At 42.4% G+C, this 14,660-nt stretch overlaps 1 protein-coding gene across 1 annotated transcript; it reads right to left on the bottom strand.

The window, feature by feature from the left end:
• Nucleotides 1-3,171: 3,171 nt before the first annotated feature.
• Nucleotides 3,172-8,534, bottom strand: LOC102548129 (acylcarnitine hydrolase-like). Its single transcript, XM_087595360.1, has 9 exons — nt 8,326-8,534; nt 7,978-8,236; nt 7,032-7,130; nt 6,619-6,759; nt 6,431-6,511; nt 6,065-6,209; nt 5,434-5,571; nt 3,988-4,060; nt 3,172-3,577 (listed from the first exon to the last, which is right to left on the bottom strand). The coding sequence occupies exons 1-9, from the start codon at nt 8,454-8,456 to the stop codon at nt 3,391-3,393; spliced, it is 1,254 nt and encodes a 417-aa protein (XP_087451486.1). The 5' UTR covers nt 8,457-8,534; the 3' UTR covers nt 3,172-3,390.
• Nucleotides 8,535-14,660: the final 6,126 nt, after the last annotated feature.

Genomic DNA, 14,660 nt, shown 5'->3' with positions numbered 1-14,660 from the left:
GAGAGAGAGAGAGAGAGAGAGAGAGAGAGAGAGAGAGAGAGAGAGAGAGAGAGAGAGAGAATGTGAATAAATAAAAGGAGTCCAAGGAGAGCAGAAATGTTGACTAATAAAAATAGTCCCAGAACTTGGGAAGTCGAGGCAGGTGGATCCCGGGTTTGGTTACATCATGGTTATACAGGAAGACCGTGTGTCAACAGACAAAATCCAAATAAGCAAAATCATAGTAATAGCAATAACAATAAAAGCAACAATACAAATAAAATGAAAGTCCAGGTGAATATCTGCAACCTGATATTGGTGCACATCCCCTCCTAGTAATTCTACCTAGGCTCTACCTCCTAAAGGATCCAGCCTTCAAAATATTCCCTTAGCTATGGGCCAAGCACCCAAAAGAAACTTATTTGAAGTACTACCATTTTTTTAGACTATTTAATCATAGGGAAAAACTAAATTCAAGATACCAGGCTCTAGGGGAGCTGGGGGACTTCCCAATAGCTAAACAGCTTCTTTTGTAAACAGTTGTTTAAGTACAGCCATCTTTTTTTCCCTTTTATTGGATACCTTTTTTATTTACATTTCATTTCAAATGTTATTCCCCTTCCTGGTTTCCTGGACATAAGCCCCCTATCCCATTCCTCTCCTTTTCTTCTATAAGGCTGTTCCCCTCCCCTAAGTACAGCCATCTAAAGGCAACTTCTCCATCTTGCTGGCAGCGTGAAACAAATTCATGTTCCAGTCATAGGAATGACCCATTCTGTTGTCTTCTTATCACTTTGAGCTCTGGACCTAATAGCTGGGAGAATGAATTAAGAGTCTTGAAGCCAAGTGCCTTGGATACAACCCAGTCTCTTCTTGCTTTATGTTCCCATACTATCAAATTTGCACAATCTTCCTTCGAGGACACAGTTCAGATCCTGTACTGGCTGCCTGCCTCACTGAGCACTCAGAAAATAAAGCTTCCATTTTAAGCTTCTCCATCTGTAAAGTGAGTTTTCTTGGCTTCCACCCTAAATTCAACAGCATGAGCCTGTATGAATTATAAATTCAAACTATAGCAACTATCGAAAGTCTAAAAAGTGCTCTGAGACTGCTGTAGGTGAAATGTCTTGTGTACTCAGAGAAAGGAAAGACACACAGCAGCGGGTTTACAGCAGTAAGACCCAGTGATCCCCTTCAGTGCAACGGAGTCTCTGTCAAAACATGCTGGAGGCTTGGTCTTGGTGCCAAGGTGCGGAACCATCAAGCTCCCCACACAAGAGGCCAATGCTGGTACCTGCCTCACAGAATTAAACCCCACAGACCCTGAGTGAGGGTGAGAGTTAAAGTTTATCATCAGGGAGAGGAGAGCACCAGACAGTGAGGGCAGTGCACAGGGACAGTGACACTGTGGGGTAAGGCCAACGGTCATCTGGGCTCTCACCTGACAGGAAGGAACTGTATACTCGTGTACCATGTCCTGATTTGCTTAAGGTATAAAAGTGCTTTGCGAAGAGGAGAGGGACACAGGAGAAGCAGTGTGAGCTGCTGGTTGTCTGCCTTTGATTTTTTTTTTCTCTAGGAACTAGGAAAGTCTTCAGCTGCATTGGGTGGGTGGTTGTCAGCCAATGCCAAGTTCTCGGCAGTGAAAGCCTTCAGGGTTGAAGCTCCAATCTGACTGCCTGGTGGGTTCCAGCCAACCACTGGTCTCACCAGGAACTCAACAATAGTTTAAGGCTCCAGTGAGAGTATCCCTCTGCACCGCTTCTTAAGGCTTAACATTAACCTCATCTATTCCCTGGTGTCCTGGGCAGTCAATGCAGAACTGTTCGTGGTACACTGGTAGGCAATGCAGTGGTTGGGAAAGGGGAACTTTGCCTTGGGGTAACTGGTCTAAATAGGACAAGTTGGTGAAAAGTAGAGGGATGGACTAATCACAGGGTTTATAGGACATAAGACACTAGCTCTTAGTGACAGAGAAAGTGCTTTGGGGGAGCAAAAGTGCAGACAGACTAAGCAGAATTTGGCACCTTTGTAAAATGACAGAGTCAAAGAGACTTTATACTACCAGAGTCGGCACATTTAAGGAAATCAAATCACACAGGCTATCAAGATTAGGGGATGGTGATTTCAGAGTCACAAAGGGCAGGAAGACACTTCCATACAAGGAGAAGCTTGCTTAGGGTGCTAGAGACAGGAATCTCTATTGATACCTATGGATGTACACTCCCCATTTCCAGGACACCCCATAGACAAACATCTTCACAGAGGTGGCAGACTCCTGCAAGAGCAGGCTCCACACTGTCTGCAGAACTGCTGATATGAAAAGCAAACCTCAGGAAACTGAATACTGAGAAGTCCCTCTGGTCAACTCCCTGACTCCTGACCCAGCTTGACCACCTCATAAGCATGCCTAGTCTTTCTTCTGCAGGCATTTATAAAAGAAACAAAATTTCACATGCAGAGACAATATGTAGGGATTTTGTTTTAATCAGTTGGCATCCTTAGTAGTGGACTTCAGAGATCTCTATGAGCTATAATCTGAAAGCCATAAGATCAGATTTACTTGCTGAAATCTAATTTCTATTAAGAGTTGCGAGAATCTGGGAAGGTCAAGAGTAGAATTTTTGCTCATTTTAGCCAGTGAAGATGCATTGTGAACTCTTTTGAGTCAGAGACCTAACTCTTACCACCCAGAAATCTGATGGCATTTGAACTTGGATTTCTTGGTTTATAGAACTGTCTATGATTTTCTGCTATTTGTATGTTATTAGCTTATGATTTTAAAAAGAGATGTTAGTCTTACTATGTTGCTTAGGCTGACCAGAAACTACTAGGCTCATGTACTTCTCTTGTCTCAGTTTCTGAATAGAAGGGGCCACAGATACTTACTCAGAGCTCAATTTGCAATTTGTGAACTTTTAGAACAACAAGTTGAACATGTGAAGACAATAGAACTTTGGATCATTAGGTTCCTTTATTGGCTACCTGCAATGAGTCTTGCTGAGAGAGAATATGGGATTTTCACTTAGACCACTCCCAATGTAGTTAATATTTCAAAAGCATCTGTTTTATTTGAAGAGGATCTGGGGCTTGGAGATCACAAGAGGATGAGAAATGAGGAGAGGAAGAAGGGAGCCTGGTCCCAGTGGAATGTGAAAGAAGACTGGGACACTTAAGAGATCACGCATCTATACAATCATGGGACATTTATTGAGTAGGTCTCATAAAAAAGGGCCCCAACATGTTGAGTAATGAATGACACACAAACAGTTTATAGTACATGTTGGTCAAATGGACAACTTAGAGGTTGGGGATGATTATGTTATTGTTAAAGTCTAACAAAGATTCTCAATGGGCTTTAGGCTGACCCCATGTATCCTCAATCCTACACAACATTTCTCTCACAGGACACTATAGCTCTTTGTGGTTTTCCTGGGACCCCTTCAGCTCCTGGATCTTCTGAGGCAGAGTCTTGGTCCAGAAAAGATGCCTTCTAGCCTTCAGCGCTCGGCCCACAGCAGGCTGGGTGTCCAGCTGCAGATACTGCTCATCATGGTCCAACACAGGCCAGTAGGGTAAACCCCTGCTGTTGGGGTTCCTGTGGATATGCCACCCATCAAAGAAGGATGAGGTCACTTCGGTGCAAAGCCTGATACATTGATCAGGGCAGTGAATTGATTCAGGGCAGTGAATCAATTAGGCCAAGTGTTGAGGGGTCTGATGGGGCATGTGTCACCTACTAGTGCCTGTTTCATGTGGGGCAAGACTACCTGACCAGTTTTGTGTCTTCGTCTCAGAAGGAAAATCTAAAGAATAGTACCATAGCACCTGCCAGGTCACTGTATTCTGACCAATATCCAGTGTTTACAATATATCTAAGTGTGCCCTGGGGTGAGGAGGACTCTATCATGTGATTAATTTTCCATGCATGTTAATGAGGTCATTGATCAAATGGAGCCATAGAAGGGACCCAACACTGAGAAGGCTGGGGGAGGGGAGTGCTCTCACCCCTGTCGTGCAAAGTTGGTCCAGTACTTCATCATTCTCCTGCTCAGCAGCTTTTCCTCTGCAGTGAGGTCAACTGGAACCAATGGGAAGACAAAAGTCCAGGTCCCAGCCACCTGATGCAGCTGTATGCTTAATGCTCCACAATCTCCATTCTTTTTTTTTTAAATTTTTTTCTTTATTAACTTGAGTATTTCTTTTTTACATTTCGATTGTTATTCCCTTTCCCAGTTTCTGGGCCAACATCCCCCTAACCCCTCCCCCCTTCTATATGGGTGTTCCCCTCCCCAGCCTCCCCCCATTACCGCCCTCCCCCCAACAATCATGTTCACTGGGGGTTCAGTCTTAGCAGGACCCAGGGCTTCCCCTTCCACTGGTGCTCTTACTAGGCTATTCATTGCTACCTATGAGGTCAGAATCCAGGGTCAGTCCATGTATAGTCTTTAGGTAGTGGCTTAGTCCCTGGAAGCTCTGGTTGCTTGGCATTGTTGTTCATATGGGGTCTCGAGCCCCTTCAAGCTCTTCCAGTTCTTTCTCTGATCCCTTCAATGGGGGTCCTGTTCTCAGTTCAGTGGTTTGCTGCTGGCATTCGCCTATGTATTTGCTGTATTCTGGGTGTGTTTCTCAGGAGAGATCTACATCCGGATCCTGTCGGCCTGCATTTCTTTGCTTCATCCATCTTATCTACACAATCTCCATTCTTACTGCAGCCTGACTCTGAATTCTAGGTCTCTTTCCCTTCCCCCTTTACCACCCAGGATTCAAGAGTCACTCACACTTCTAATTGAATGTTCATCCATGTTAATTTCTGTGACAGTGTGTTCTCATTCCCTCTAGCATAAGTATGGTGCCCTGAATGTTTTGATCTCCACAGGCACACATATACATATTTTTATGCTTGGTCCCAGTTAGTGGAACTGTTTGGGAAGAATTAGAAGGTGTGGCCTTACTGAAAGAGGTGAGTCATTGGAAGTTGGCTTTGAGGTTTAAAAAGTCCACTTTATTCCAGTTCTCTCTCTCTCTCTCTCTCTCTCTCTCTCTCTCTCTCTCTTTCTGCTTTGTGCTTATAGATCAGGATGTAAGCTTTTAGCCATTGCCCCAGTGTCCTACCTGCCTGTATGCTGCCATTACTCTATCCATGATAACCATGAAATCTAACTATCCATTTGAAACTGAAAGTTCCAATACATTCTTTTTTCTATAAGTTGCCTTTGTAATAGTGTCTCATCACAGCAATAGAGAAGCAACTAATGTAATAATAGATTATACAATAGCAATAGATTGGAAAGGTTCAGATTCAAATCTGGGTGTGGCTTTTTAAGCTGGGAATCATACACTCTTGATCATGTTTTATCCAAGAGCTTGATTTTTTCAACTGGACTGGAAGCTCGGATACACTTAGGTACACCTGGAACCCTATTCAGCTAATAGAAAATAAGAATAACTCACATTTCATGCCCCAGAAGGAGTTCCCAAAGACAAAGGGAACCTCATCTCCATGGTCAGCTTTCACATGGGGTGGTCTGACATTTTTGAGGTAGTTGGCTTCAAGATGGAACTCATAAAAGTAGACAGAGGCATGGGCGCCTAGAGGTGAGGACACATGGTGACATGACATTCTCTTACCAGGAGCTTTCCTGCTTAATCCTTAGTGACAAAGTACTTTGGTATAAAGCTATTTAGTGTCACAATTGTCAAATGGGTGGTTATAGGCTGGAGCACTAGTTATGAGAAAGTGTTTGGCTAAACAGTGATCATGACCTTCCCAGCTGAGTAGTTTTGGCAAATCAATAGAGTAACAGAAACATGTTTGCTTATCTCTACCTGGATAAGATGTTGCTCTCATGGTTGGGGATTTAGCTCAGTGGTAGAGCACTTGCCTAGCAAGCGCAAGGCCCTGGGTTCGGTCCCCAGCTCTGAAAAAGAAAAAGATGTCGCTCTCTTACATTAGAAGGAAGAGCTACTGATGTATTTCTTGGTCCTTGGATGTCTGGTACCAGAACCATGACCCAGACATGGGACAGGACCTGGACACTACAGAGTTCTTCTAGGACCCATGGCCCTGAGCTCCCCATTACACTCTGAAAATGTGCTACTTGGAGTGCAGGGATAATGAACATGAAGTCTCCCATCATCTCTCTGAACTGTGCTTGGAGGGTCTGGGCATCCTCAATGTCCCCAATGTACTCTTCCATCAGCAGGTCACTACACTCAGGAGGCAGCATCTACACCAAGATCAGGAAGAATGAGGTTAGACAGGTTCTTGTTTTCACAGGCAGCAGCCTTAGTGTCAAGAATGTGTTTGGGGATGAGATAGGATATGGGGGGAAAGGTGTAAGTTCTTGCGGGAGCCCATCCATAACCACACATACACAAACCTTTGTTTCTAGGCATGCTATCTATATAGAGGTCCTTTCTTTTGGAGGTAGTACTCAAGGTGTCTCACCATCTGTGTTGTTATATTATTCAGAACAGCCTGCAGGTTCTCTCTGGTTATTTCCTTTATAGTCTGATCAGAGCCCACAATCTGGGCGACAGAGGGCAGTTTTAGTGTAAGGTATGAGGGCTATGGATCAATCTTCCACTGCCCAACATGAGTCTTGGAACTTCTAGAGAATTGGAACTGTGCCTCACCATGGGGAAAAGCCAACCGTATTCATCATTGTTGACACCAATGATGCTGGGGACGGGGTGAAAGTCCACAGGAGTCAACAACTGTTGGGGATGATTGGGTAGGAACTCTCCATCCACCACAGCAGGGATCATCGTGAAGACCTGAGGAACATCCAAGGTCAGTGATGAAGGTCAAATTTATATATAGTCTGTTATCTACTGAGAAAACTTAATCATTACCCCTTTTCTTTGTCTGAGGATGCTTCTCCACCCCAGGCAGAAAATCTACATATATTAGGATATCTTGGTGTTCATCATACACACAAGATTAAAAGGGTATCAAACCATGGAGCAGAGGTAATTTATTTAGAGTAGTAGGGACTGACTCCCATGTCCTGTAGACCAGGACCTTCAAGACACATAATTCCTCCAACCTTATTAATAGCCAGAATTTCCTCTTCACTTTTGTTTCTTAGACATTGCACCAGGGTCTCTGAGTCCATAGCCTCACAACCAGATAAGGTGGCCACTGTCTGTAAAGGGACCAGGCAGGAGTTGATTCATCTTAGTAGGCAAGGAGAAGAGTTTTCCTAATTCCAATTAGATGCCACTGTGTCCAAGTATCTTTGGGCTGTGAAGATTGGAGTAAGTATGAAATTCCCATTTTCTTGTTCCTCAGATGTGACAGCCAGAGGGGTCATTCTACCTAAGCATGTTTAAAAATAAGCTCTCTCTCTCTCTCTCTCTCTCTCTCTCTCTCTCTTTTTCTCTCCCTCTCCCCCTACCTTCTCCCCTCTCTCTCTGTGTGTGTCCACAAGTGTGTGTGTATTCATGTGTGACTTTGGAAGTACCTGTACCATGGTTTGTGAACAAAGATTAGAGGACACCATTTGGTTGCTACTTCTCACCTTCTACATTGTTTGATAAATGGTTCTTTATTAGTTCTCTCCTGCCTACAAGAATCTAACTTGCTTATGACCTTCCAGGGATTTTTCAGGTCTCTGCCTCCTATCTTACCATTGGAAGACTAGGATTACAACTTGTTACCACATGCAGCTTTGTGAGTTTTCTGGGGGATCTGAGCCCAGATCCTTATGCTTGTACACAAGGCAAGTGCTTTTATCTATTGAGCCATATCTTTAGCTCATGCATGCTTGTTTTTGACGGATAGTGGAAGCCACAAGGTACTTATAGACGCTTCTTACACTCATCCTGTATAAATCAGAGAGAAATGGATTCTAACCCTTGAGTCTCCCAGAAAGTACTAGAAAGAAGCTATTTCCCATGTTCTTTGTTTCTCCCACTGAGTAGTCTTCCAGAGTATCAGAGGGTAAGAGCTGAAACTGTAGGGTCATTGATTGGATGACTGAGGTAACTCACTATGTAGACCACCTCAGGGGTGTTGGAGATAAGGCCAGGCAGCAGGGCCACCCCACTCTCCATGATGGCACCATGGAAGAGTCCCTGGGACATGGGAGACACAATGTGTGAAGACACACTTGTGCCACCTGCTGACCCGCCAAAAATGGTGACACGGTCAGGGTTGCCTCCAAAGTTGGCAATGTTCTGCTGGACCCAGTGTAGGACAGCCACTTGGACCAGGTATCCCCAGTTGCCTCTGGCTTGCTCATCTCCAGAGCTGAGAAATGGCAGGGAAATAAAGAATTATAGGGCATTCTTATTTCTGTTCATCCACTACTGTACAGCACAGGCCAGCCCCAGGCTCACCTGAAGAAGCCAAGGATACCCAGGTGGTACTGGATATTGATCACCACCACATCTTCAATGGCTGCCAACATGGATCCATCACGAATGGAAGCCATGCTCATAACCAGTGCACCACCATGGATCCATGTCATCACCTGTGGAAATCATGACAAAAGCTAGGAGGTTCCTAACCAGCTCTAGCTCCACCTGGAGTGCCTCCTACTTTACCTAATGTGTTGTCTCCATGTCCCTAGGCACACAGATAAAACTTCCTTAGGATGTCCTCACCTGGGCCACAGACAGAGCCCTAGCACCATTGGTATACTTTCTAGTCTCTGCTCTCTCAGAACCCAAGCCTTCATTAATGGCTCTAAATCTGGAGCAATGACAACACTGCTCTCAGAATCCTCTGAAATGAAATAAATAGGGATGTTTTCATCAGCATTTCTTCTGATTATTAATAAAAAAATCATTGGCACATAGCTGGTTATGTGATGTATGTCTTTAATACCAGAACCCTGGGACCAGGCAGCCTGCCTATGCACTTTCTCCACTTCTCTACCCCAGATCCAATTTTCAGGGTTGCCTCTAGAGCTGCAACAGAACATTAACTGCAGTTTCTTCTCCTCTGTCTTCATCTCCTATGGGTTTCTCAGACCATCCCCCATGGCCTTCCCTCCCCACCTCATACCCAGGTCCCATTCCCCAAATCAGGGGCAACCACCCCCAGCTCAACCACCAGCAAAGCCTACCAGATGACCAGGTAGGCTGCCCATAGACTTTTGTTTTCTCTGTTCCCCTAGACCTAATTCTCAGAGTCACCCCTAGTAGTGCAACAGGTCATCTCCCCTGGCCTCCCCTTCACCAAGCCACCAGCAAGAATTCCCTGTGAACACACCAGCCAAGCATGTCAGTAAAACAGTAAGCACCCAGACACACACTCTCTGAAAATCCAGGGGCAAGGGCAGAAACCAAGGAAAATAAAGCCCAACAAACAAAAACAAATCCAGAAATCAGTACCTAGACCTATAATCACTCCAAAACCAGATGCCTAGACATCAGCATAACAACACAATATGGGCCATACAATATAGGGCAATATGTCTCCAGTAGAGCCCAGCTATCCTTCCACAGCAGGTCCTGAATATTCCAACATAGCTGAAACACATAAAAGACCTTGAAACCAACTTATGAAGAAGATAGAGGTTCTTAAAGAGTAAATGGATAAGTTTCCTTAATGAAATCCAGGAAAACAGAAACAAACAATTGGAGGAGATGAGTAAATCTTTAAGAAAGCCAAGAAGAAACAAACAGTTGCAGGAAAGAAAAGAAAATGTTTAAGACCTGACAATGGAAATAGATGCAATAAAGAAAACACAAACTGGGAGAATCCTGGAAAGGAAAAATGTAGGAATGCAAACAAGAACTATAGAGGTAAGGTTCAACAACAGAATATAAGAAATGGAAGAGAGAATCTCAGGAGTTAAAGGCACAGTGAAAGAAATGGATACAACAGTCAAGGAAAATGTTAAATCTAAAAAAAATTAATGACAGGAAACATTCAGGAAATCTGGGACACTGTGAAAAGACCAAATTTAAGAACAATAGAAGGCAAGATTCCCAGTGCAAAGACCCAGAAATATTTTCGACAAACAGATAAAAAAGTTTCCTAATTTAAAGAAGAAGAAGATGCTTCTAAAAGTACAGGTAGCATACAGAACATCAAATAGATTAGACCAGAAAAGAAAGTCTGCTTGCCACATTCTTCATACAGAACACAAAGGAAACATACAGAACAAAGAAGCGATATAAAAAGCAGCAAGGAAAAGATGCCAAACAACATATAAAGTGAGAAGTATTAGCATTACACCTGACTTTTCATTGGAGACTTTAAAAACCAGAAGTGTCTGGACAGATGTTCACCAGACTCTAAGAGACCACAGATGCCAGCCCATATTACTATACCCAGCAAAACTTTCAATCACCAGAGATAAAGAAAGAAAGATATTCCATGATAAAGTAAAATTTAAACAATATCTTTCTAAAATTCAGCCCTACAGAAGATACTAGAAGAAAAAAATTCCAACCCAAGGATGTTAACTTGCATCCATGAAAACACAGGACATAATTTCATAGCAGCAAAACCAGAGGAAGAGGCCCCGCCCGGACCTGAAGGGACCGATCAACAGCTCTCTGCACCCAAATCCCTTGGAAGGGAGAGCTAAAACTTCAGAGGGGCAGACACACCTGGGAGGCCAGAGAGACTACACTCTGCCCACATTTCTGACTCCAGAGGAAAACACCTAGCACCATCTGGGACCCCGATGCATGGGGGATCCGGGAAAAGGCAGCACAGGCCCTCCTGGTTGCTGCCCTCATGGAGAGCTCAAAAGCAGCCCCAGCACAAGCAACTTGAGCCGCAGGACCACAGGTAAGACCAATTTTTCTGCTCCAAGCGACCTGCCTGGTGGACTCAGGGCACAGTCCCACAGGAATAGCTGAAGACCAGTAGGCAGGAAAGACTACACGTCCGAAAGCAGAACACTCTGTTCTCACAACTGGCTGAAAGAAAACAGGAAAACATGTCTACAGCACTCCTGACACATAGGCCTATAGGAAGGTCTAGCCACTGTCAGAAATAGCAGAACAAGGTAACACCAGAGACAACCTGATGGCGAGGCAAGTGCAGGAATCCAAGCAACAGAAACCAAGACTACATGGCATCATCGGAGCCCAATTCTGCCACCAAAGCAAACACTGAATATCCAAACAAACCAGAAAAGCAAGATCTAGATTTAAAATCACATTTGATCATGGTGCTGGAGGACTTCAAGAAAGACATGAAAAACTCCCTTAGAGAATCGCAGGAAAACATAAATAAACAAGTAGAAGCCTATAGAGAGGAATCACAAAAATCCCTGAAATAATTCCAGGAAAACACAATCAAACAGGTGAAGGAATTAAAAATGGAAATAGAAGCAATAAAAAAAGCACAAAGGAAGACAACCCTGGATATAGAAAACCAAAGGAAGAGACAAGGAGCCGTAGATACAAGCATCACCAACAGAATACAAGAGATAGAAGAGAGAATCTCAGGAGCAGAAGATTCCATAGAAATCATTGACACAACGGTCAAAGATAATGTAAAATGGAAAAAGCTACTGGTCCAAAGCATACAGGAAATCCAGGACTCAATGAGAAGATCAAACCTAAGGATAATAGGTATAGAAGAGATTGAAGACTCACAGCTCAAAGGACCAGTAAATATCTTCAACAAAATCATAGAAGAAAACTTCCCTAACCTAAAGAAAGAGATGTCCATAAACATACCAGAAGCCTACAGAACTCCACATAGATTGGACCAGGAAAGAAACTCCTCCCGTCACATAATAGTCAAAACACCAAATGCACAAAATAAAGAAAGAATATTAAAAGCAGTAAGGGAAAAAGGTCAAGTAACATATAAAGGCAGACCTATCAGAATCACACCAGACTTCTCACTAGAGACTATGAAAGCCAGAAGATCCTGGACAGATGTCATACAGACCCTAAGAGAACACAAATGCCAGCCCAGATTACTGTATCCAGCAAAACTCTCAATTAACATAGATGGAAAAACCAAGATATTCCATGACAAAACCAAGCTTACACAATATCTTTCTACAAATCCAGCCCTACAAAGGATAATAAATGGTAAAGCCCAACATAAGGAGGCAAGCTACACCCTAGAAAAAGGAAGAAACTAATCGTCTTGCAAGAAAACAAAGAGAAGAAAAGCACACAAACATAATCTCACATACAAACACGAATATAACAGGAAGCAACAATCACTATTCCTTAATATCTCTCAACATCAATGGACTCAACTACCCAATAAAAAGACATAGATTAGCAAACTGGATACGCAACGAGGACCCTGCATTCTGCTGCCTACAGGAAACACACCTCAGAGACAAAGACAGACACTACCTCAGAATGAAAGGCTGGAAAACAACTTTCCAAGCAAATGGTCTGAAGAATCAAGGTGGAGTAGCCATTCTGATATCGAATAAAATTGATTTTCCACCCAAAGTCATCAAAAAAGATAAGGAAGGACACTTCATATTCATCAAAGGAAAAATCCAAAAAGGTGAACTCTCAATCATAAATATCTATGCTCCAAATACAAGGGCACCTACATACATAAAAGAAACCTTACTAAAGCTCAAAACACACATTGCACCTCACACAATAATAGTAGGAGATTTCAACACCCCACTCTCATCAATGGACAGATCATGGAAACAGAAATTAAACAGAGGCATAGACAGACTAAGAGACGTCATGAACCAAATGGACTCAACTGATACTTATAGAACATTCTATCCTAAAACAAAAGGATAAACAGATACAGAAAGATAGAAATAATCCCATGTGTCCTATCAGACCACAACGGGCTAAAACTGGTGTTCAATAACAATAAGGGAAGAATGCCCACATATACATGGAAGTTGAACAATGTTCTACTCAATGATAACCTGGTCAAGGAAGAAATAAAGAAAGAAATTAAAGACTTCTTAGAATTTAATGAAAATGAAGGTACAACATACCCAAACTTAAGGGACACAATGAAAGTTGTGCTAAGAGGAAAACTCATAGCTCTGAGTGCCTGCAGAAAGAAACAGGAGAGAGCATATATCAGCAGCTTGACAGCATACCTAAAAGCTCTAGAACAAAAAGAAGCAAATACACCCAGGAGGAGTAGAAGGCAGGAAATAATCAAACTCAGAGCTGAAATCAACCAAGTAGAAACAAAAAGGACCATAGAAAGAATCAACAGAACCAAAAGTTGGTTCTTTGAGTAAATCAACAAGATAGACCCTTAGCCAGACTAACGAGAGGACACAGAGAGTGTGTCCAAATTAACAAAATCAGAAACGAAAAGGAAGACATAACTATAGAATCAGAGGAAATTCAAAAAATCATCAGATCCTACTACAAAAGACTATATTCAACAAAACTTGAAAATCTGTAGGAAATGGACAATTACCACGACAGATACCAGGTACCGAAGTTAAATCAGGAACAGATAAACCATTTAAACAACCCCATAACTCCTAACGAAATAGAAGCAGTCATTAAAAGTATCTCAACGAAAAAGAGCACAGGTCCAGATGGGTTCAGTGCAGAATTCTATCAGACCTTCACAGAAGACCTCATACCAATACTATCCAAACTATTCCACAAAATTGAAACAGATGGAGCACTAGTGAATTCCTTCTATGAAGCCACAATTACTCTTATACCTAACCCACACGAAGACCCAACAAAGAAAGAGAACTTCAGATCAATTTTCCTTATGAATATCGATGCAAAAATACTCAATAAAATTCTAGCAAACCGAATCCAAGAGCACATCAAAACAATCATCCACCATGATCAAGTAGGCTTCATCCCAGGCATGCAGGGATGGTTTAATATACGGAAAACCATCAACATAATCCATTATATAAACAAACCGAAAGAACAAAACCACATGATCATTTCATTAGATGCTGAGAAAGCATTGGTCAAAATTCAACACCCCTTCATGATAAAAGTCCTGGAAAGAATAGGAATTTAAGGCCCATACCTAAACATAATAAAAGCCATATACAGCAAACCAGTAGCTAACATTAAACTAAATGGAGAGAAACTTGAAGCAATCCCACTAAAATCAGGGACTAGACAAGGCTGCTCACTCTCTCCCTACTTATTCAATATAGTTCTTGAAGTTCTAGCCAGAACAATCAGACAACAAAAGGAGATCAAAAGGATAAAGATAGGAAAAGAAGAAGTCAAAACATCACTATTTGCAGATGATATGATAGTATATTTAAGTGATCCCAAAAGTTCTACCAGAGAACTACTAAACCTGATAAACACCTTCAGCAAAGTGGCTGGGTATAAAATTAACTCAAATAGCCTCCGTCTACACAAAAGAGAAACAAGCAGAAAGAAATTAGGGAAACGACACCCTTCATAATAGTCCCAAATAATAAAAAATCCTTCAGTGTGAATTTAACCAAGCAAGTGAAAGATCTGTATGATAAGAACTTCAAGCCTCTGAAGAAAGAAATTAAAGAAGACTTCAGAAGATGGAAAGATCTCCCATGCTCATGGATTGGCAGGATTAATATAGTAAAAATGGCCATTTTACCAAAAGTGACCTACAGATTCAATGCAATCCCCATCAAAATACTAATCCAATTCTTCAAAGAGTTAGACAGAACAATTTGCAAATTCATCTGGAATAACAAAAAACCCAGGATAGCTAAAACTATCCTAAAAAATAAAGGGACTTCTGGGGGAATCACTATCCCTGAACTCAAGCAGTA

The sequence above is a fragment of the Rattus norvegicus genome, chromosome 19 (assembly GCF_021556685.1).
Source record: "Rattus norvegicus strain SHRSP/BbbUtx chromosome 19, alternate assembly SHRSP_T2T, whole genome shotgun sequence".
NCBI classification, from domain to species: Eukaryota; Metazoa; Chordata; class Mammalia; order Rodentia; family Muridae; genus Rattus; species Rattus norvegicus.
Note: the sequence above shows the minus strand (reverse complement) of the source record. Positions and strands in the feature narration are given on the sequence as shown.